This window comes from Pipistrellus kuhlii, unplaced genomic scaffold, assembly GCF_014108245.1.
Source record: "Pipistrellus kuhlii isolate mPipKuh1 unplaced genomic scaffold, mPipKuh1.p scaffold_m20_p_13, whole genome shotgun sequence".
Lineage (NCBI taxonomy): Eukaryota > Metazoa > Chordata > Mammalia > Chiroptera > Vespertilionidae > Pipistrellus > Pipistrellus kuhlii.
The window spans coordinates 17,226,876-17,251,723 of record NW_023425438.1 but is presented as its reverse complement, the minus strand read 5'-3'; the positions used below and the strand labels follow the sequence as shown (position 1 = coordinate 17,251,723).

Below are 24,848 nucleotides of genomic sequence, written 5' to 3'. Positions count from 1 at the left end.
TGCAAAGAAAGTGTTGCAAAAAGCAAGACACTTTCTCTATATAACACAATTACCTTTACTTGGGACTGATTTCTTGACTGAGGCTACATGATCTTCAGAGCTTGCAAGACGCCTCAAAACATCAGCCAAAGCTGCCTTTAGCACAGTGATTTCATCTTCTTGTTGTTGAACTCGTAACTCAAGAGCTGAGAGGCGATCTTGAACATCAGAAGTACTTGCAGCAGATATACTATCATCTATAAAATAAGGGAAATATGGAATATTGTAAAATAAACTGCTTAAGAATCTAATGATAAGAATTATGTAAGTCTTTTAAAAGATAAGAAAAATTAAAGAAAAAAAACTTATTTTTATACAGATTAACCTATACAAAAAAATTTTATAGCTATTTAAACTAATTTAAAATAGTTAATTTTGAATGTCAATGATTTTCTATAAATTGTTCTAAAATGAAGTATTTCCTTTCTTGTCTTCCTAACAGGGGCACAAACTAATAATGTAGTCATTTCAAGATGACTCAGTTTTCACTGAGAATATGAATTACTTTGTGCTACAAGCACTGTGATAAAACAATGCCCTAGAGGCTATCATATTTCTAATTAAATAACTGAAAGCACTACTTTTCAAATTTCTAATCTTTCCTGATATCTTTCCTGCTTCCCTCTTTGCAATTATGGTTAACTATGCTGGTTTAGAGCAACAATTCTTTCCAGTCTAAATGCCTACATTATGGGAAATAAGCTAACTAAACTTTTTTAATTGTTTGCAAGAAGAGAAAATAACCTCTGAAATTAGGTATTTTTCTATTTAAAAAATTATATTTTGTATATATATATTACATACATACATTACATATATGATTCGCACAATCTAAATAGGTCAAAAAATGAACCCAGCCTCAGGCCTAATATTTGTGTCATTAGAGTCCCAGAGGAAGAAGACATTTCTAGCTGAAAAATAATATGTGAAGAAGTAATATCTAAACTTCTCAAGTTAAATTAAAATTTACATATTCATTAAAATTAATTATATATGTAAGTCCCTAGCTCCACCCACATAAAAATCAAATCCAAGTATATTAAAGAACTAAAGAAAAAATTATAAAACCTTTAGAAAATAACAGAGAATATCATTTTTTTAAAAAATATATTTTATTGATTTTTTACAGAGAGGAAGAGAGAGGGACAGAGACTCAGAAACATCGATGAGAGAGAGTCATCGATCAGCTGCCTCTTGCACACCCCCCACCAGGGATGGGCCCGCAACCAAGGTACATGCCCTTCACCGGGACTTTTCAGTTTGCAGGCCGACGCTCTATCCAGGCGTCCTCAAACTTTTTAAAGTGGGGGCTAGATCACGGTCCCTCAGAGAGCTGGAGGGCCGGACTATATGAACTACTAATTCCTACTGTAACACCTCGGCTGCGCTCACTGCCCAAAAAACCTGGTGGGCCGGATCAGACTCCTCTGCGGGCCGCATGTGGCCCGCGGGCCGTAGTTTGAAGACGCTATCCACTGAGCCAAACCGGTTTCGGCCAGAGAATATCTTTATAACTTACAAGTACAGAGGAGGTTCCTATAACTAAGATATAGAAGAATTTAGAGTATATGATATACACTATATTTCTCTTTCACAATAAAGAGAAAAAGCAATTCCTAAACTGGAAAAAGATAGTGGTAACACCTATAATTGGTAAATGATTAGTATCCTGAATAAAAGAATCCCTAGATCAACACTTTATGGAAAAGTAAATAAATAGCCAGTGAACATTTGAGATAAGGTTCAAGTACCTAATTAATAACCTCAGAAAGGAAAATTAGAACCATATGAAATACTATTTTTACTCACCAAACTGGTAAAAAAAAAATTTAAAACAAAAATTAAAGCCTGACAATATCAAGTGTTCCTAAGGATACAGAGTAATATGAAGTCACTCCCATACAAAGTAAACTGTCTCAATGATTTTAGTGGGAGGCGGGGGGGAAACCCACTCTGGCATTATCCAGTAAAACTGAAAATACATCCTAAGACCCAGCAATTACATTCCTATGTGTATACACCTTGATCTTACAGCAGGACAGGCAAACTTCTATTGTATAATGGACAAGATAGTAAATTATTTCAGGCTATGCAGACCATATAGTCTCTGTAGCAACTACTCAGATGCCTTTATAAAACAAAAACAGCTATAGATAAATATGTAAATGACTGGGTATGGTATGTTCTAAGAAAACTTTATTTACAAACAGGTGGCCTGCCAGTTCCCTAACCTGGGCTCTGGCACAAACTTACAATTCAAGAGACATACTCAACAACATAATTCATAACAGAAACAAAGTGAAAACAACCTTTTTGTCCACCAACTGTAAATTACACAAATAAATTGATAGAAACATTCAATGGAATATTACAGTGAAAAAAAATAAACTATGTCTATATGCAACTTCACGTATGAATCTTAGGAATATAATGTTGAGTGTAAAAAACAAAGTCAGATGGGCTTTGTATCAAGTTCAAAAAATATAAAAGAAAATACCACTGTTTACAGAATAACACTACAAAGCAAGGGAATAATATACCCAAAATTTATGACAACAGTTATTTCTGATAGTTTAGGACAGGGGACAGTATATGGAGGCATCCACAGACTATGAAACATCTATGCCATAAATATTAAAATACGTATATTATACTTTTATGGGGGAGAGAAGCTGAGTGACTTTCCTCTTTTGAAAAAGGGTTGCGGGATAAGGATTACTAGACTCATATATGACTTGCTTACTTTACTTTTTTTAAAAATGAAACCATTTTTGCCAAGTAAATTCCAAAACAGATAAAAATGGAGTTGCGCTTCCAAAAAATCCTGAGGTTTTGTGTCATAAAAACAACTAAACCAGATGGATTTTATGATAGATTTGAGGGTTAACAGTATGATCCTAAAATAAGTTGTTACTGATGAACCTTTGGGGGAAAAAGTCCATTTCAAACCAGTACATGATACAAAATACCACCCAAAAAACAAATATTAAAAATTTTTTAAATGGTCTCTGATCTCCCTTTCATAAAGCACTTATGTAAGACACTGAGCAGACCTTACTATGTAGAATGGTAATGGCAGAGGATCAGATTAGTGGAGCTAATATGGGTAAAGAACCATGAGAAAACAGTAACAATACCATGCCTTTATAGTTTAAAAGGACTATTAATAGGCAACTGATTAAATAAATGGTTGTACTATGATATACTATGTAGATCTTTAAAAAGAATGGTGTATATTTATAATCATAAATAGGTATGGTAGGAGTGACAACATACTCTGGAAAGAAAAAATTTGCAGGGCAAGATTTATACTGTGTTCTATATATGAGCAGAACTGGATATCCGTTACCATACATATATGTATAGATCTAAAGAGAAACTTAAGGTATATCTCTTGAAAGTGGGATTTCAGAGGATTTTTTCGTTCCTTATAGTTGTCTACAAAATAAAATTCTTTGTAAATAAAATTTAATTATTTTCTCAGTAAAAAAAAATAACAGAACTAACTTAGTCTATGATGTGAACCAATTTAGTACTGAACCCAAAATTTCAATACAAGTTTGGTTAATTTGTAGATTTTGATCCATAGTGAATGAAAACATTTCTGCAAAAATATAAATATAAGCATCATGATGTACAAGAGGCATATTCTCAGTCTAGTAAGAGACACAAAAATCAATACAATGTAACCAAAGAAAGACCGTCTTTAAATATTTCTTCAAAAAACAAAATTACAATTTGCCACGTTAGTAAATTAAGACAAAATAAAATTAAAATGATTTTTTGCTTTGTTCTAAAATGAAATTTGTTGTCTTCAAATATTATCACATAAAGACAGAAATAAATTAAGTACTATATCAAGAAGTAATGCACTATGTAATCTACAACAGCTAAATTTGTTTTTTGAAATAAATCACAATAAAATATATTAATAAAACCACAAAAGCCAATACGAATATGTATTTATAATTATGCAAGAATTGTTTTCTAATCAAATTTTTCTCTCAAAGAAGTTTTAATTAAATAAGGCATTTTAACTATTAAAGCTTACATATTTTATTTCTTTAGTAAATGACACTATTAATTACCTCCTGCTAAAAATATGATTATATGAAAATAAGACTAATTTCTGGTTTCAATGAAATTAACATGAAAATATGTTGTTGGCTTATTTTCTATTTTTAAAAACTAAGTTTGTATTTTCCTTGTAGGTTATTCTTACTAAAAACTTACCTACTAGCAGAAAATTAAAAGGGAAATTGTGTTAAGAAAATTTTAATAACATTTTACTACAGTACTCTGAGCGTGATGACTAGTCCCAGGAAAGGACTTCACTTCCTTCTATCTCCAAAATTCATTCACAATTAAAATGGTGTTTTTTTTTCAAAGTCTTACTTAATTTAACACAGAATTAAAAAACGATATTCTGATAATTAACTGCTTTTCATGAAGTTTTTTTGGTTAGACTTTATAGAAGCAAACATTCAGCTTAATTACATTTTATTATTTGAGATACTTTTTTTACTGTTTTCCATTAAAATCTGCTGTTTTAACCCCCGCCCCCCACGTAAGAATATATAATGACCATCTTTTGGGGGTAGGCAGGGAAAGAACAAGTTGAGCAAAGTCCACTCTGTCCTCACAACAGAAATATATTTGTTTATACAGTGGTTATAGTCTTAAATACTTATGCCATTATTGACACATATTTCTAAAGGAAGGAGGGATTAAAAAAAAAGGAAGGGATCTAGATTTATTCCAACTCCTCAGACTTCTTTTGTCACAAGCAGTAAAGTTTGTGGGACAGGTCTGAATTCCCAGGAAAGGAGAGATACGTTACCAGTGCAGAAGTTCGTAAGTACAGAGGAACCATACACTGAAGCGAGACCAGGCAAGCTGTCTTCCATTCTTGCCACCTACTTCACAAGCAACATAAACCAGTTCTGTCTACGTTTCCTGCTGCCTTCCCAGATAGTCCAGAGCAAATCCCAGCTTTCTAAATCTCACGACATATTTCACATTCTGAGGAAATCTTCCAGTCCAGATGGCCTACCACAAAGCACTTCTAGCTGGCACAAATAAAAACTTCTTAAGATAGCTCTTCTGCTGGACCTTTGCTCTCTGAACTAAAGAAAGGTTTTCTACTTATTTATAAAGAGAGACAAAGAAACTGAAGGAGAGAGAACAGACAGAGCACGCAGGCAAAAAGGAGGTAGTGTTCAGACAAAACACTTGGGCTGCTTTGGGGATTGGCTAAACTCCAGGCGCAGGCAGAAAACATGAATTAATGCACCACATGAAGATTCTCTACAATAATTTGGTTGTCCTCAGGTACTACTTTTCTAATCACCTTTTACTCGGTTAAGAGTAAGGTATAGATGCTTCAAATACAAAAAGGTTTTGCCTTCTGAAACAGAAACACAAATATACTAAAGAGTTTCTATAAATAACAAAGGTAAAGCCCCCAAAGTGAGTATTTTCTCTACTAGGAAATAAACAATGTGTGGACTAAGTGGTAAGTCACATTTCCTTTTTCCTTTTGCTTAAAATAAAATGAAATTTACATGAACTGTAAAGAAACTGAAAGAATTATCACTTTTCATTGATTTTTAAAACCTAAGCGTTAAGATTAACATGGCTGATTTATTATTACTATTTCAATAAATATAATGAATGTAATTAACAATGAGAACATTTTCCTTAATTTGCAAGCTTTTCAAATTATTTTAAACAAATACAACTGCACTAGTAAATGACCTATAATAATAAACAATTTATATCTGGTCAGATATTCTGATTTTAAACCACTCTTGCTTACAATAAGATAAATGTACAATAGAAAATAATTCAAATTCTAAATATCTTTAGTCTGACTTACAAAACCATATTAAACAGGTGTAAGTTAATGAATGCAATACATATTGCATTTATTCTTCTGATAACTACTTCTAAACCTAAGACTGATCAAAGAACAAATACAAGGAAGTATGTGTCCAAAGAAACTATTGGCAGTTTATCTCTTGAATTTGTTGCTTTTAAGCTTTATATTTATAATTGAGAAAAGGATATTTGAACCAACCTAAGGTAAAACAGAAACAAGACTGCTATAAATACACACCAAAGAAATAGTTTACAATGGATGAAACCTAAACTTAACTAAACAGTTAAGAGTTGCACTATCAAGATTGAGATAAGAATAAACTAACAACAAAGCTAATAAAAGACAGAGGAATGAAGCAAAATTATCTAGATTAATAACAAAAAGCCTTTGTGACAAAAGAGTATTTCCTCAAGTGAGACTTGGGAAAACACTTCTCTTTTGATTAATGCCTGGTACAGATTCATCAAAATCTAGGAGCCATTTAAAAGATCAATAGAAGAGGACTGGGGAGTGTGCAATGTGTTCGAAATGAACGACATCCAGGTGAGACCACATCCTATATAATAAAAGCCTAATATGTAAATTGACCGAACTGTGGAACAACTGGTGTTCTGGTCCCTGTGATGCGCCCTGACTGCCAGGGGCAGACTCTCAACACAGGAACTGTCCCCTGGTGGTCAGTGTGCTCCCGTGGGAGAGCGCGCTGCTCAGGGAGAGGCTGGGCTCACAGCTGGTGAGCTCAGCAGCAGTGGAGAGAGCCTCTCCCACCTGTGCGGCAGTGGTGCTGAGGAGCAGTGAGCTGAGAGGTAAGGAGCGAGGGGTCCTGGACTGCGAGAGGAGGGCACAGGCCAGACTGAAGGACTCCCCCCCCACCCAATGCATGAATTTTGTGCACCGGGCCCTTAGTATGTAAAATAAAAGCAGACAAACTAAAAATCAATAAAAAAAGCATATCCTCAGGTAAGGACTAAAATAAGATAATAATAGCACCAAAACCGGTTTGGCTCAGTGGTAGAGCGTCGGCCTGCGGACTGAAAGGTCCCAGGTTCGATTCCGGTCAAGGGCATGTATCTGGGTTGCGGGCACATCCCCAGTTAGGGGATGTGCAAGAGGCAGCTGGTCGATGTTTCTCATCGACGTTTCTATCTCTCTATATTTCTCCCTTCCTCTCTGTGAAAAATCAATAAAATATATTTTAAAAAAAATAAAATAAATAAAATAAAATAAGATAATAATAATGATAATAATAGAAACCAGACAAAAAAAATACATGTTTTATGATCATACTTAAAAACAGGCAAACTACACTATAATATATTATCAGAAATGAAGAGAGCAGCCGAAACCAGTTTGGCTCAGTGGATAGAGCATTGGCCTACGGACTGAAAGGTCCCAGGTTCGATTCCGGTCAAGGACATGTACCTTGTTGCGGGCACATCCCCAGAGGGGGTGTGCAAGAGGCAGCTGATTGATGATTCTCTCTCGTCGATGTTTCTAACTCTGTCCCTCTCTCTTCCTCTCTGTCAAAAATCAATAAAATATTTTAAAAAAAGAAAGAAAGAAAGAAATGAAGAGATATGAGAAGTGGTAGTAATTGGGAGAAACATTTATTTCTTCCATGTGAATCAAATATCTTAATCCTGCAGTTGTAATTTTTTTATTACTTTCACTCCCATACATTGCCTTGTTGTTTTTAAATACTGTGTTTCCCCAAAAATAAGACATCCTCTGAAAATAAGACCTAGCACAACTTTGGGAGGAAAAATTAATATAAGACACTGTCTTATTTTCAGGGAAACAGGGTAGGACTTAATCCTCCAAAATAGTTTATTTATATTTTATGCAGACCTGGAGTGGTGAATAATATTAAGACATGGGAAATAAACTTTTTGGTTTTTTAATTATTAGTTAATATTTTAATTATTAGGATTAACAGTTAGGATAAGATTCATCCATATTTCAAACAAGTCTTCTCAATAATTTTGATACCGGGAAGATGATTTCTTATTAGACTGGATTAGATCACTGATTTTAAATACATACAAGGCCCGGTGCATGAATTCGTGTGCCAGTGGGGTCCCACGACCTGGCCTGCAGGATTGGGCCGAAACCAGCTCTCCAACATCCTGCGAGGGTTCTGGGATTGCAAGAGGGCATAGGCTAGCCTGAGGGATCCACTGGTGCACGATCCGGTTGGGGCCGGGGAGAGATGCAGGAGGTAGGCCAGCCAGGGAGGGATAGCAGGAGGGCTCCAGGATGTGTCTGGCCCTTCTCACCCAACCCAATCAGCTGGACCCCAGTAGCAAGCTAATATATGTGTTGGAGCATCTACCCCCTCGTGGTCAGTGCATGTCATAGCGAGTGGTTGAGTGGCCTTAGCATACATTAGCATTTTGCTTTGATTGGTTGAACGGCCAGCCAGATGACCGAATGCTTAGCATATTAGGCTTTTATTATATGCGATACTTTATTGATTTCAGAGAGGAAGGGAGAGATAGAAACATCAATAATGAATCACTAATTGGCTACCTCCTACACACTCCGCACTGGGGATCAAGCCCACAACCTGGGCATGTGCCCTGATTGGGAATCAAACCATAATCTCTGGTTCAGAGGTCAACACTCAAGTACTGAGTCTCACTGGTTGGCCAGATAACTGATTTTAAACCTGTGATGTAGCTGACAAAGAGCTTGAATAACAGAAGGATCAGTTGTGCCATGTTCTTATTACTCTCTTATGCTTGACTTATTACATTACCCTAAATCTATGGTTTCTTTGAAGAAATCTTTTAAAATGAGAGATCCAAGTACTAAGTCTTAAGTGTAGAACACATGGGATGTCCTAGAGCCCACTTTGCAGAGGCTGATATAATTTTCTGGGATCACCACAGACCTGACTCAGACACATAAATTAATCCCAGGATCAATTTAACATTCCAAGAATTTGCCAAAAAATGAGATAATTAGAGCTCAGATCAAATTCTCAATGTCTTCCCCAGAGCAAATATACAATTCAAAAGTCAGATTAAGTCCAGACCATTTTCTCTAGTGAGGCATTTTGCTGTAACATTTATTGATCTTATATTTGGGCATATGTTCCAAAGACAGTTCCAGCAATGGAGCAATGTAGTTTCAATTAACTAACTGCTCATTATGATAATGAATACATACACACACAAACATGACTAAACTTAGTCCAGAAACATATTTTAATAATCACCAGAGAGCATCTTTCTCATGGGCAGAATGCTGTTTAGGTCAATCTGTAATATATAAATAACTTAATTAAAACACAAGCACACCCTAAAAGATAAATGTTAGGTTTCAAGTATGTAAAGTTACTATATGAAAAATAGCAACCATCTGTTTCCACAGAAGGCCAAATAAGATAAAATTTAAATATACTCAATACAGAATATGAATAGTTAGATAAAAAAAAAATTTTTACAGTAAAGGTTAATTCTAGACAGAATGAACTGTGACAATCAAAAACAGCTTTCTCTGTGCTTGCTTCGGCAGCACATATACTAAAAACAGCTTTCTCTGAAAAATATTTTAATAAAACAAAATTTAACTTCCTTGATGGATTAAGTATCATCTTGTATCATTGTAAGAGAACTCATAAATGATCTTCTATAAGACTCTGTATCCCTAAGACTAAACACTGAGTGGGCAGATTATTATGATCTCTGAACACATATGCAAAACACAGACACACACACACATACACACAAACATACACACACACACACACACACACAGTGGCCAGATTATTATGCATTCAGAGATCATAATAATCTGGCCACTCAGTGTATATTTCAATGTTAGAATATCCCTTTCTAATCAGTTCAAAATAGGTGAAAACTGGTGAAATTATAGTTATTTCAGTGTATATTAGCAATTGATATGAACTGGTTACTGCTTCTTAGAGTTCACAGGAGTTCCACAACAAATAGTAATTAAATTCATTATAAATGTTAATATACATATCTATTCTTAGTATTTAAACCAAAAGTTTCTAATATACTTAAACTTGTAGGTAAACTTTAAATAGGAAATTTACTCAGCACAACTCTAAAAATAACTGCCCGAATACTGCTAAAAATGATAATTTACTTAGTTGATAAAAATATTGCATCAAAGTTTAAAATACAGTTTTTTTCTAATTTCTTTATTTGTTCCTAATGCAGTTTCAAAGCCAACCGGGACTGAAATCGATCTTTCTTCCTTCCACCTTGTTTATTTTTCTGCCATTTACTTCATCAGTTTCAACTCCTTAGGTAATGTGAGTTGGGTGGATAAACTTTGCATGTAACCAGTTTCGGACTAAAATGTTATAACAACTAGAGGCCCAGTGCATGAAATTGGTGCACTGGTAGAGTCCCTAGTGGCAGCCGGCTGGATATTCCCTCCTTTCCCCTGACCAGTCTGCCCCCTGGTAGAACTCCCGGAAGAACTCTGGTTGAGGGGACAATTTGCATATTACACTTTTATTATATAGAATAACATTTCATTGGATTCAACAGCTTTTATCAGTTGGTAAGCAACTTAATTGTCCAATAGCGGCATGGTTAGAAACGGTGGTGTAGCTATTCAATAAAACATCAGACACTCATTACTTACCAGGCCATAATACAATAATCTAAAAACTTCACGTTTTAAAAAATATTTTAAAATCATATACACACAAGCAATCGCTATAAAAATACATGAGCCCTATGGGTGGCTCATTTGGTTAGAGTGTTTGTTATATCAAACTGTTGAAATTTGATTCCATCAGGGCACATACATACGGTGTGGACTGGATTCCCAGTAGGGGCACATTTGTGTTAGGGGTACATTTGTGTTTGAGTTTGCATTTTTGTGTTCTTTCTCCCTCCCTAAAATCAATAAACATATCCTCGGGTAAGGATTTTAAAAACCCATATTAAATGAAAAAGAACAGGGAACACATAAATGAGGGTAGTTGTACTTATGCTGAGATTATGAATGCTTGTTTTTATAATTTAAGAAAAGGACTTCTTTTCCTCCAAAAATCTTTAGTGAGACTACCACAAGTGTTGTGCTAGATATACTGGTGTTCACTGTAAACCTGAAACTGTTATAGGGAAATGAAAATATTAAGATAGCTTAAGTTTACAATAAGCTTGGATTAAATTACCTGAATACCATTCTATTAAAAAATAAGTTTTATAAATACGATGCAGAGTTATACTCTTAGAACCAATGGTATGGTTTTCAAAGATGACCCTCTCCCCCCAAAAACACATCACACCATGCAGTCAGTATTCATGCCCTTATGTAGTCCTTTCCTTTCAATCTGGGCTGGCCCTGTGGCTTGCTTTTGACTAACAGAAGTTGTATAACTTTCAGGACTAGGTATTAATAAGTCTTGCAGATTGTAAGACTCTGGTTTCTTTCTCCAGGAGTACTGAGCTGCCACTTAAGAAGTCTAACTACTCTGAACCACCATGCTAGAGAAGCCATATATACACGCTCAGTTTGGCAGTCCCCACAAGCCCAGCCTGCCAGCCATCCAGATAGGTTCCAGACATGTAAATGAAACTGTTTAGCGTATAGTCAAATATCACCAAGTGAGCTTATTAGAGAAGAAATACCTAGCTAACCTCTGCCCAAATTTATGACCCACAATAATGTGATATACAACAACATGAATGCTATTTTAAGCTACTAAGTTCTTGGTGATTTTTTAGAAAACCAGAATAAACAAGGCCCCTTAAACAGCAAATATTTAGTCCAAGTCCTTTGCTTTGATCAATGGTCCATTTTCAATGAACTGAAAAATAAAAAAGAACCTTGTAAATTCTAGGCTAAGCAGGTGACAATAAACAGATAAAGGAAAAAGCTAAATAGTTGAAAATAGCTCTGCCTACCCTATTAAAAAATATAAACTTCACTATATATTAAAAATTCAATTAAACAACAAATAACAGGCAATTTCTTTAAAAAGTTTTCTCTTTTGGGCCCTGGTCAGCTACCTCCGTTGGTTAGAGCACTGTCCAATTTGCCAAGGTTGCAAGCTCCATTCCCAGGCAGGGCACATACAACAATCAACCAAGGAATGCATAAATAAGTGAAACAAGACTCTCTCTCTCTCTCTCTCTCTCTCTCTCTCTCTCTCTCTCTCTCTCAAAAATCAATAAATACAAATAAGAAATTTAAAAATTTTCCATTTGGATGACATTTATAGAGTAAATGTGTTAGACATAAGTTGTGTTATTTAAGTTCATACTAGATCCATTGTCTGACCACTGCGTTTTCCCCTAAGGCAGTGGTCGGCAAACTCATTAGTCAACAGAGCGGCAAACCTCGGCTTGAGAGCCACATGTGGCTCACAAGCCACAGTTTGCCGACCACTGGGTTAGAGCATTGTGCCTACATGCCAAGGTTTGGGGTTTGATTCCCAGTCAGGGCACATACCGGTATCAACCAATGAATATATCAGTAAGTGGAACAACAAATCAATGTTTCTCTCTCAAATCAATAAATTTAAAAAGTATATATACTCGTTCAAATTTCAAACACCATATTACTACTTTGTAAGTAAAATATGCAAAAAATAAGAAAATTTTCATTAAAATCAACAACAAAAACATTATCATCTTAACAGATAATCATAAATGTCCCAAAGTAGTCAAGTACCATAACTAAAAAAACCATTATATATGTATACATACCATTTTTAAGTGGGTTAATACATATCTGGGAAGAAACTATTACTGTTTGATGCCAGCCTAAGTTTATATTATCCATCAAGACAAAGAGTAAATCTTACCCTAGTGAGAACCCTGGCGACACTATGCAGTTAACAGGAGCAGTTTACACAACTTAAATCTCATGTTTCAATGAGAAAGTATAATAACCTTCCTGGAGGCATAAAAACTTCAATGTCTCTAACAATATCTTATCTGTAGATTTTAAACATCTAAGTAGTTCAATAATTAGAATTGACCCCTTTACACATGTCATACTTTAAAAGTGTCTTTAAACCTTTAAAAAAGACAGCAATCAATCCATTGGTTTCAATACTTTCAAACTACTCCAGTTTGTATCAACATAAGATTGCATCCACGCCAATTTCCTCTTCTCCAGATAATGCTCATTCAGTTCACTTTGGCCTGAAATAACTTCACCCACCTCCCCACATCCCATTTTCAGGACCCACTATAGGTCTTACTTCTATGAAGTTCTTCCTTTTATTCTATTCAACAAGGAACCCTACCTTCCCTAAATTCTTATAAGCTTCACCTCTATCACTTAGTATTTAACACCCAGCAGTATATAATTGCCTTTTTTCACATGTCACTCAATCTTTCATTTTTTTAGACATTTATGTAAATTTACGTAGCATATAAAATATTCACAAACATTCAAACTTATTCACAATTAAATAAAAAACCATAACAATAAAATTACTGTTTTTGCAGCTGGTCACTCAGAGCTTATTCTTAGGAAATATACATTGAAGTATTTAAAATGGGATAGATGGCTATTATATTTGCAACTTACTCTCAAAGGGTTCAGTAGAAAAGAAATGTATGTAGAGAAAGAATTATAAGACATATGTGGCAAAATGTTAACAACTGTATAAGAATATTCAGCAGTTCTTTGTGTTAAGTTTTACAACTTTTGAGATTATTTCAAAACGAAGTTAAGAGAAATAATGCATCTTAGGAAAAAATTTCTATACCATACACATGCAATTCATTAAATTTTAACTGTTCTTCCAAGTTCTAAGATATATCAAAACAAGTATAAATATGGTCTCTATGGTCTAAGAGTTTTACATCTTACGGGGGTGATAAAAACAAATATTTTTATAAGAAATATCACAAAGCACTACAAGAATAACTACCAAAGAAAGTGCTAAAAATTTAGAAGGCAAAAAATGTCACTATGGACAAGAATGGTCCTACTGAAAGAGGTTTGATTTAGGGCTTAAAGTCTAAACAAAACAGGCTAGGCAAAAAAAAAGAAAGAACATTCCAACTTGTATATGTAAAAGCCTAAGCGACTGACTGACATGTTGCTATGACATGCACTGAACAACAGGGGACAGGCACTCAACACACAGGATTGGGCTCATTGTCTGGATCAGGCCTGTCTGAATCCGGATCCTTCCTGTCAGGATCCGGCCTGTGGGGACTGGGCTGAAACCGGCTATCTTGACATCCCCCAAGGGGTCCCGGATTGCAAGAGGGCACAAACCAGGCCAAGGGACCCCACTGGTGCACAAATCTGTGCACTGGGTCTCTAGTGTGAGAAAATATTTGTGGATAAATGAGTGAATAATAAAGATTGACTATAGTCTGTTAACACTGGAAGAATGAAAATCAAGGCTTGAGCTGAAACCGGTTTGGCTCAGTGGTAGAGCGTCAGTCTGTGGACTGAAAGGTCCCGGGTTCGATTCCAGTCAAGGGCATGTACATTGGTTACGGGCACATCCCCAATAGGGGGTGTGCAAGAGGCAGCTGGTCGATGTTTCTCTCTCATCGACATTTCTAGCTCTCTATCCCTCTCTCCTCCTCTCTGTAAAAAATCAATAAAATATATTTTTTTTAAAAATCAAGGCTTGAAACGAAGGCTGGGACAAATTAAAGAAGGCTTTTGGGTTTCATATTATAGGCAATAGCCAACCACTAAGTAATTCTGACACAGTATTAATACAAATAATTTCTCCGTTGTCTAGAATCTGACTGATTCACTATTTTTGACAATTCCTAAAAAGAACCTTTTCTTTTGTGCTAAAAGATCTTTTGAATTCTCCATTTAACATCAAACATTTATTGAGTGCTTATTGTGGGTTAGGCAAGCTGAGGGAGCTGACTCAGCATCAACCAGATAGTCCCTATAAAGAACCATTTTATCCAACACCATCTACAGCTATAGCTGTTATTGGTTAAGCTGGAATTTAGTTTTAGTGTATCTCTTTTCCTTACCAAATACTACTTAAATGTAAATGTTTGCTGATAAAGTTTACTATATGTAAGGACAGGTTTTATTAGTGTTGACTTGTCAACACTATAAGTTTTCATTAAGCTTTTTAATTCCATGTATCAGTGATCACATCTGGAAGTATTTTGTGTTGCACACAAGCCAAACTTACTATATGAAATTCACCCTACAAAGTCAAGTTAGTAAATGAAAAATTATAATCTAAGATGCCAATTTTGTAAATTCTGCCCAAATCATCTTTTTTGAGAACACTTCATTGTATTTCCAACACCCCTTTTCCCTTACCAGAAGAATCAAATTACCTCAGCACTTATATACTTTAGCCTACAATCAAAGGTGTTTTTTTTTATGATTCCAGAAAAAATGACAATTTACTAAGAATGACTAAGAGTTGAATATTTATGATTTCAAAAAGCATATGGTATGGTAATGTGAAGAATTAAAATATAGCATTTCATTAGCTCAAAGAAACATTTACCTAGATTTACTTCTGACTTGTAACTATACCTAATAATACTAGTTTATTCTATATGATTGGTGGGGGAAAGAACAATTACAATAAGCCATTCAGCAGGGGTCAGCCAACTACTGCCCACAAGTCAAATCTGATCCCATCACCTGTTTTTCTAGAACCAGCAAACTATGAATAGTTTTTTACATTTTTAAATAGCTAAAAAACAAAGAATAGTATTTCAGGACCCATAAATATTATATGAAGTTCAGTATCCATAAATAAAGTTTTATCAGAACACAACCACACCCATTCTTTCAGGTATTGTCCGAGACTACTCTACAAAAACAACAAAGTAATTCTGCCCACAAAGCCTAAAATATTTACTACCTGGCCACACTTAGCAGAAAGTCTGTCAATCCCTGCCATATAGCAGAGTAGACAAGAAATTCAGACCAACCTGGATTCAAAAGTTGTCTATGTAACTAATTTTGTAGTTTTTCCAGTTATTTAATGGCTCTAAACTCAGATTTCTAAAAAAAAAAGAAATTAAAGACAGATAATATTATCTAACTTGTAAGACTGGGTGAGGATTAAAAATGATAAACACAAAGCCCTGGCCAGGTAGCTTTGTTGGTTGGACATTGTCCCATGCACCAAAAAACTGTGAGTTCGATAACCAGACAGGATACATACAGGAGACAAACGATCGATGTTTCTCTCTCTCTCTCTCCCCTGCCCCTTCCTCTCTCTCTAAAAAATAAATAAAAACATATCCTCAGGTGAGGAATGAAAAAAAAAAAAAAAAAAAAAAGACAACATGTGAAGTGCTATATCCGGTCTAGTAATAATTAATGTCGTTCTTAAACATTCGTTTAAAATCTTGCTTGGCATTGACTTGTATTGACATAACCTTCAAACACGTGGTATCTACAGAACGTGTGAAGTGCAATTAACAAGTTTTGCTTGAAAAAGTTTGTGTTTGGTTTGGTTTTTGTTGCAAAACTAGGGCTAAGAAATGGCGGATGAAGAGCATATTCGGCACTGCATGCTTTACGAGTTCCAATTAGGAAGAAAAGCATGTGAGGCTGCAAAAAACATCTGTAGTGTTCTTGGTCAAGATGCAGTTAGCGCCACAAAATGCCAGCATTGGTTTGAGAAATTTCACGAGGGAAATTTTTCGTTAGATGACAAGAGTGGTCGAGGCCGTGTGTCCAATTTTGATCAAGAAGCTCTTCAAGCTCTTTTGGTGCAAAATCCTCAAATTACCCAACAAGAGCTTGCGACAACTTTAAATTGTTCACAAAAAACAATTTCCAATCAATTGCATGCACTTGGCAAAGTCCAAAAGTTTGGAAAATGGGTTCCTCATGAGTTGACTGACAACAACCGTAATCAAAGAGTCACAATTTGCAGTTCGCTCCTCTCTCGTCAAAACCGTTTGCCGTTTTTAGAGCAAATTGTTACCGGAGATGAAGAATGGGTGCTGTATGTTACTTTGAAAAGGCGGCCTCAATGGTTGGACAAAAATGATGCTCCGCAGCCCACGCCAAAACCTGACTTGCATGCGAAAAAAGTGATGTTGTGTGTTTGGTGGAATTTTAAAGGAATTCTTCATTATGAACTTTTACCATCTACCCAAACCATTACAAGTGCAGTGTATAGTGCCCAATTGGAAAGGTTAGCCCAAGCTTTAAGAGAAAAAGAACCCGCGCTGATCAATCGGAAGGGCGTAATTCTTCACCACGATAATGCACGACCGCATACTGCAAGAATCACTGCTGAAAAACTGCGCCAGTTGGAATGGGAAGTTCTCCCTCAACCTACATATTCTCCTGATATTGCCCCTTCCGATTACCATTTGTTTCGTTCTTTGCAAAACTTTCTTCTTGGAAAAAAATTTAATAATGAAGAATGCCTCAAAAATGCATTGACCGAATTTTTTGCATCAAAATCACAAGAATTTTACAACAGAGGGATTAAAATGCTTCCTGAGCGTTGGGCACAAGTAGTAGAAAACAACGGCAACTATATTGTTGATTAAATTTTGTTGTATTGTTTAAATAAATTCAATTTTAAAAAGTATTAGAAAATGACATTAATTATTACTAGACATAATACTTAATACAAAGCAAGCACTAAATAAATGTTAGTCTGGAACCATAGGTTAATATTATAAGTTATATATATTTCCAGACTTTATAGCTACCCTGAATAAATGTTTCCATAGGTAATGATACCACCATTGTACTATAAATAAAATCTATATAATGCTCAAGTGAATTGTTATGATAACTTTAGTTATAGCTGTGTTAAGACATTTGGTTTGCTAAATAATGACAAACCAAATTTATTCAAGTTCAGAAAAAATATACTCATCTAATACAGATTCAAAAGGTTTTTTATTTCAGACCCTATGATAAACAAAAAAGGCTACCATATAAAGATAATCTATGTCTATGGATTATGAAAAACAAACAAACCATCCACACCTTACCTTTAAATGATACTTATGTAAAGTGTTACTATAGACTAGAGGCCTGGTACACGGATTCGTGCACTGATGGGGTCCCTCAGCCTGGCCTGCAGAGATTGGGCAAAACTGGCTCTCTGACATCCCCCGAGAAGTCCCGGATTGCGAGAGGGTGCAGGCCAGGCTGAAGGATTGTGCACCCGACCTCTAGTATGCATATAAGATCTTTGGTTAATCCCTTCCCTCTGAGATTCATCAGTCTGTACCATGTTTCCATGCCTGTGGCTTCCGTTCCTATGTTGAGTGTCTGCCCCCTCGTGATCAGTGTGTGTCATAACTATCAGCTGGTTGCTTAGTTTTACACACACACACACACACACACACACACATATATATATATATATATATATATATATTTATATATTTATATATTTATATATTTATATATTTATAACTTATATTTTAAGTTCTTAAAGGTTTAATGGTCCTAAATTCAACTTCATAAACTAAATTAAAAACTGACATACACTAAGACTAGCTGTATGACCTTGGACAAGGTTACTTTTAATCCATGCCTTAGTTTCCTATCTGTAAAGTGGGGCTAAAAATACTAATTCCTTTATAAACTTATTGTGAAGATTGAGTCAATATATATATTAAGTACTTTTTAAAAATATGTTTTTATTGATTTCAGAGAAAGGAGGGGAGTTATAGAAACTGATAGGCTGCTCCCAAACACTCACATCCTGGGCACATGCCCTGAGGGGCGTCTGACCTGTGACCTGGTGTACAGGACGACCACACAGGCCAGGCCATGTGAAGTACTCGAATCAGAACCTGAAACACAGTGGTGCTCAATAAGTGTTCATTATTATGACATATTCATTTAATTGAATAGCTAAATTTTGGGAGAATGCTTTCACAGTTATAATTCCTAGTAAGCATGCAGGCAAGAAAAACACTCTGAAAATTAACACTTCACAGAATCTTCAGAAACTCAACTCTATTGATGGAAATTAGAATAAGGTATCCTCCACTTAAAAGGAATTTATTTATATGGACTTCAAACTTTAAACTAAGTCATAAATCTAAAAATTGTCATCTTCTAACCTTGGGAACAATGGGAAATACTATACCACTGCCATGTTGCTGTTACAGTCAACAATTAGAGGATATAATTCATTTCATTGATCTGAGTAACTTATAGGAGAAATCAGCAGAATAGAGTAGGTGGCAAAAACCTGTGCGAGTTTGTGGGTGAGCCCTCATTTCTTGCTTGTTTCTCCTACACTCCTCTGTAGAGCACTGGAAATTTCAGTCCTTTGCTTTAGGTGCTATTTTTCTCCCACAAAATATTTGAAAAAGATATGCCAATATTATCAGACGAGTGTCTGCAAAATCTCTTAAAATGTTAAAAAAGATTTAAAACATTCCTTTAGGTATGAATTTAGACTTGTTATGCTGTTTAGAGCCAAAGTGCTAAATTTAAGGATTATTGTTTCTACAGAGAAAATTTATGAGTCTGAATTAGTGCCACATTTCTGAAACTCTTTTCAACTACAGAGAGTTTTTGATCCCAATGAGCAGCAAATAAAAATTCATTATGCATTTGTTGAATGAATTAAATTTGCCTGGCAACCACAAATTAACATTTATCTACGTAAGTATTTACACTGAATTCACAGGTTATCTGTAACCATATGTAGAGCAAAGGCCTTTGAAATTCATACTTCCTTACTCATGTCTACACAGTATTGATACTTCTAAATATTGGCAATTTATTTACCCAGCCATTGTTCATCTCATTAAGGAAGGATACTACATCAAAATTTGTTTTTGTGGGGGGTTTTTAAATCCTCACCTGAGGATATTTTTCCATTGATTTTCAGAGAGACTAAAAGAGACAGAGAAATACTGATGTGAGGGAAACACATCAATACCAGGGCCCAGGCCTAGGAGTCTGTAACCTAGGTACATGCTGACTGGAATGAAACCCAGGACCCTTCAGTCTGCAGGCCGACACCCCATCCAACCAGCGAGGGCTCAAAATTGTTTTTGAGACTGGCACAAATAACGTTCCATGTAATACTTATAGCAAATGGTCTCCTCCTTCCATGCTTCCACAGTAATATATAGATCACTTTTTTCCTTAACGCATTCACCATCTGACAGACCTTGAATTTCAGTAAAGCTTGGTTCCTTCTCTCTTAATAGGTTACCCTCCTTTCCAATGTTTTTCACTATGCCCTTTGCAATGCTGCTTCTTTTATAAATAAACTTCCCTGGATACTTTACAGAACTTCGCTCTACCTATTGTTCTCTATACCTCTCACACAACAGAATAGGAAATATCAGCATTTTTTTACTTCCCCTATTGTGGCACACATGTGATTATTCCAACTTTCTTGTTACAACTTTTCTTCTTTATCTGTAATTAGGCTCTACCAAACCTTCACCATTATCATCAACCAACTTCCCAATCACTCTCTCACTTGCATAGAAGCCTGTCTATCTCACTTGCCTTTTCAATGGTCATCAACCTGGGTTACTTCCAGATCCATGTGAATATCTTAGCCGTAAGAACTAAGGAGACAGCCAACTACAATAGTCTTTACCTCCAATACTCAACCAAATAGTCCATTTCTATGACCACTCTAGACCTTATCACCCAGAATATTCATCTGAAATCTTAAAATTCATTACTTTGTCCTACAACTGCTAGTTCTTACCCTTTCACACTTTTTTCTCATCACACTTGACTCTTTAACCTCATGGAAACTTCTGATAGGTATGCTCCTCCATTTTCTCCCTATCTATCAGCCTTGGCTTCAATGCTTTCCCTATCCATCCTATATCCCCCAAGATATATCCTTTTCATCCTCACTACAATACCTTCAACTATTTGTTTCTAAGTCTTTTCCCATCATTCTCCTTTCCCAAGTCTTGTTCCCCTAATACCCGAGTACTGCAAAGAGAGCTCTATCCACTGAGCCAAACTGGTTAGGGCTGCACTTCATTTTTAACAAAAAGAAATGAGGTTACTGCATAGAAAACAGGGCCATCTTCCCTCTTTTCACACTTAACCTTGCTCTGGCTTTTCCTTGGTTGATAACTAGGTGTGTAAAGAGGCTTGTAACCTTCCAGTTCGCTGTCAGATAAGTGTATTCAGAAAGGCATAGTAGATTGAACTCTCCCCATGGAGAAGAATTTGTTAAGGATAGTAGCCAACTTCCAATTTGTCCATAAATCCATATTGTAGTCTCAAATTCCAGTATTATCAGAGAGCCTAAGTTTTAGAAAGAGATGGGAGCATCTGTCTTATATGGTGTTGATTATTTATCTACTAGTGGCCTGGTGCATGAAATTCATGCATGGGGAAGAGGGGTGTCCCTCTGCCCGGCCTGCACCCTCTCCAATCTGGGACCACTCGAGGGACTGCCAGTTTAGGCCCCGCCTCCTCCATGCCACACGGAGCCATGGGAACCCCAGGCCTCACTGAGCAGAGGGGCGTGGACCCTGCCTCCACTGTGCATATGGTCATCAACCTGGGTTACTTCCAGGCCATCTTGTGGCGGCCATCTTGTGACGATTTCGTGCACAAGGGCCACCTAGGCCAGTGTTTTTCAACCTTTTTTGGGCAAAGGTACACTTGTTTCATGAAAAAAATCACGAGGCACACCACCATTAGAAAATGTTAAAAAATTTAACTCTGTGCCTATATTGACTATATATAAAGTAATTCTCTTGAATAGGAATCAAATAAACACAAAGAAAGTATTTTATAATTACTTTGTTATGAAATATTAAGTAAACAAAATAGTGAAAAATTATAAAATTCTTGTCTTGTCTGCACCTACGGCACACCAGGCAACATCTCGCGGCACACTAGTGTGCCGCGGAACAGCGGTTGAAAAACGCTGACCTAGGCTTTTATTAGTATAGATTAGAAACTGGAAAGAGGGATATAGATGACTGGTACCCCAACTTCGATGTTTAGTATAAACTAGTGTCAGAAGGTGATGATATTCATAACAATGCTGCACTAAATTAAGCACATAGTAAGTGTTATATATTTTTTATATGTCCTTTTAATCCTGATCTTGCAAGTCAAACATTTTATCCAAATTTATTAATGAGAAAACTAAGGCTCAGAGAAGTTAAATAATTTGCCCAAGCTTCCAAAGCTAGTAAACATATAAGGAAGATTCAATCTCAAATTTCTATAATTACAAAATTCTCAATTATCATTTTCAATTTAATGAAAATAAAATGTTTCATCGTGATGACAGTATAATATAAAGCATGATTAATATTTAAACAATCATCAAATACATTTGTCTACCATAAAAAAGGAATAACTGATCCCATAACATTTGGTTAATGAAATACTAGGTTCGATGGAGAATTCAGTTACTGAAAAAAAAATTAACTTTAATAACACTTGGTGCAATAAAGATTGGAGGAAAAAATCTCCAATGACCTGAGGCTCATTTCCGTCCCCAGACTTCCTATTGTAAACATGCTATATCGCATTAAAGCTCTTTGAAAAATGAATGATCTTGAACCAAACATAATCAACAAAATAATGATTAACCGAAGGCTGGCACAAATTCTATCAGAGTAATAGAATTCAAATTCAGCTTCTTAAAAAAGAATTCATATTTAATACATCTCAATGTAAGTCAATGTAATATCTATATATTGAGAGAAACATATGTAGACTTACATTTAGAATTCTGCTGTTTTATACTTTTATAATTATAACTTATCCACAAAACCTAACAACAAATTAACTTTACAGTATCATAGCTACATTTCCTACTGTTTCCCCGAAAATAAGACAGTGTCTTATATTAATTTTTGCTCCCAAAGATGCGCTAGGTCTTATTTTCAGGGGATGTCTTATTTTTCCATGAAGAAGAATACGGTTTACATTTATTGTTAAATGAAAATAAAGGAAATTTATTACCTGTATACGGTACGGTAGTACGGTTGTTGTCAACACAAACCAGACAAACTGTGAATCCTACAGTATCAAGAATTTACTCATTTATTCAATGACAATCATGTCATCATCTTCTGGAACATCATCATAACAATTCAATTCCTGAATTTCCTGGTGAATTTCTTGTGACTCCATTTCTTTCAGAATCAGTGGACCAAATCTCTCATGTTTAGCCTGGGGGGGAGGGGGCCCTTATTTTTGAGGGGATGCCTTATATTTCACTCAGAAGGAAACCTGTAAGTAGGTCTTATTTTCGGAGGATGTCTTATTTTCAGGGAAACACGGTACTATATAAAAAAAAATTTGGGAAAATTACTTCATAATGTTTATTAGAAATCACGTATTTCTACTTATTTTAATAAGGCATAAAAACTGAGCATACTAAATTAGGCATTATATTACAATGAATACTATACCCTTTACAAATGTAATAATGTACTGTCTTCCACACAAAATTAAATTAGTGAATTATCATGTAAAATATATGCTCTACTGTTTCATGTGACAGCACAATGGAGTCACCTTATATCCCCTTACTTCAGAAAAACAATACAAATCAACCAAATGGCTAAAGCATGTTAGTAATATATTCTATGGCCACAAAATAAGGCCAATTTAACTGGATCCTGAAGAAATGAACCTGTAATTCTGACTGCAGAAGCACAGTTTTGATAACCAATGAGCTGCTAACCACATAATTACTTGCAGATCTAATTACTTTATAATGTAATATTCTAAATGTAATTAAGAAGCCAGTCTTTAACAAACAAGGCTATTTGTTATTGTTTATAAATTTAAAAAATAAACTTTAACCCATATCACATACCACATTTAGAAATTAATTTAAAGAAGACCATAGACCTACAAGTAAAAACTCTAGTCATAGGGAAAAAAACAAAAAATTAAACTTCATCACAAATTTAAAATTCCTGGTTATCAAAGGTCATCATTCAGAAAATAACTAGGCAAGTCAAAACATGGAGAAAAATAGAATATATAGTTGACAAAGGATCTGTGTTCATAGTACTACATAAGTTAAACAAATCAACAATGAAAAAAAACAAAAATGCACAGTGAAAAATAATTTAAAAATATAAATATATATGCCGAAACCAGTTTGGCTCAGTGGATAGAGCATGGTCTGTGGACTGAGGGGTCCCAGGTTCGATTCCGGTCATGGGCATGTACATTGGTTGCAGGCACATCCCCAGTGGGGAGAGTGCAAGAGGCAGCTGGTCGATGTTTCTCTCCCATCAATGTTTCTAGCTCTCTATCCATCTCCCTTCCTCTCTGTAAAAAATCAATAAATTTATTTTATATATTAATATACATATATATATACACACTCATATATATGTTGTCTAATCTTATACTTTAAAATTTTATTTTATTCACCAAATATTTAGAATATTTCAGTTTTAAATACATCATTAACATTAAAAAAGAAGTTTATGATATCTTGTATTTATAGACTACAAAAAAATAATGTATTATAAATATAATTTAAAATGAGCAAAGCATAAATTTACCTAAAAGTAGCAGAATGGAAATCCTACAATCATCTGACAATTAAGATTAACACATGCAAAAAGAAGAGTGCATTCAATGATTCTTAACGAATTAGTAACAGGTGAAAAAGCTAAACCCAAACATAACAATATCCCTTTAAGAACAGAGATTTTAAAAAGCTAAAACTTAAAAGAATTTAAATCTTTAGTTATTACAGCATTAGATTGGGGTTGGCCTTAAGAATTAAAATTGCAACAGCAACTTCTTTCTTTGGAAATTTTCCCACTTTCAGCCTAAACACACAACAGACATAATTCTAAATATTTTCCTCTTTTTATCCTTCAGTAGAAAAAATTGTGTATACTTTATGTATTTACTAAGAAGCATGTTGTGCTGTAGCTAAAGACTAATGTATAGTTAGCTAATTGATCTAACCATCCAAACATATCAATTCCTATAGACTCTCAGCGACACTGTACACTATGTCAGAGCCTGCAAAAACAATTTTACTACT

General features: G+C 35.1%; 1 protein-coding gene across 9 annotated transcripts in view; it reads right to left on the bottom strand.

Moving 5' to 3' along the window:
* The window catches only part of EML4 (EMAP like 4), a 125,623-nt gene that overhangs the window by 79,089 nt on the left and 21,686 nt on the right, over positions 1-24,848 (bottom strand). For 2 of the 9 annotated variants that reach the window (XM_036435132.2, XM_036435138.2), the window contains exons 1-2: positions 4,880-5,093; positions 54-236 (exon numbers count right to left, since the gene is read on the bottom strand). In XM_036435132.2, the coding sequence (XP_036291025.1) occupies positions 54-236; positions 4,880-4,946 (250 nt within the window). In that variant the 5' untranslated portion in view covers positions 4,947-5,093. Of the gene's footprint in view, positions 1-53; positions 237-4,879; positions 5,124-24,848 lie in introns of those variants that run through there. The other 7 variants (XM_036435134.2, XM_036435135.2, XM_036435139.2 and 4 more) reach the window with 6 other exon arrangements.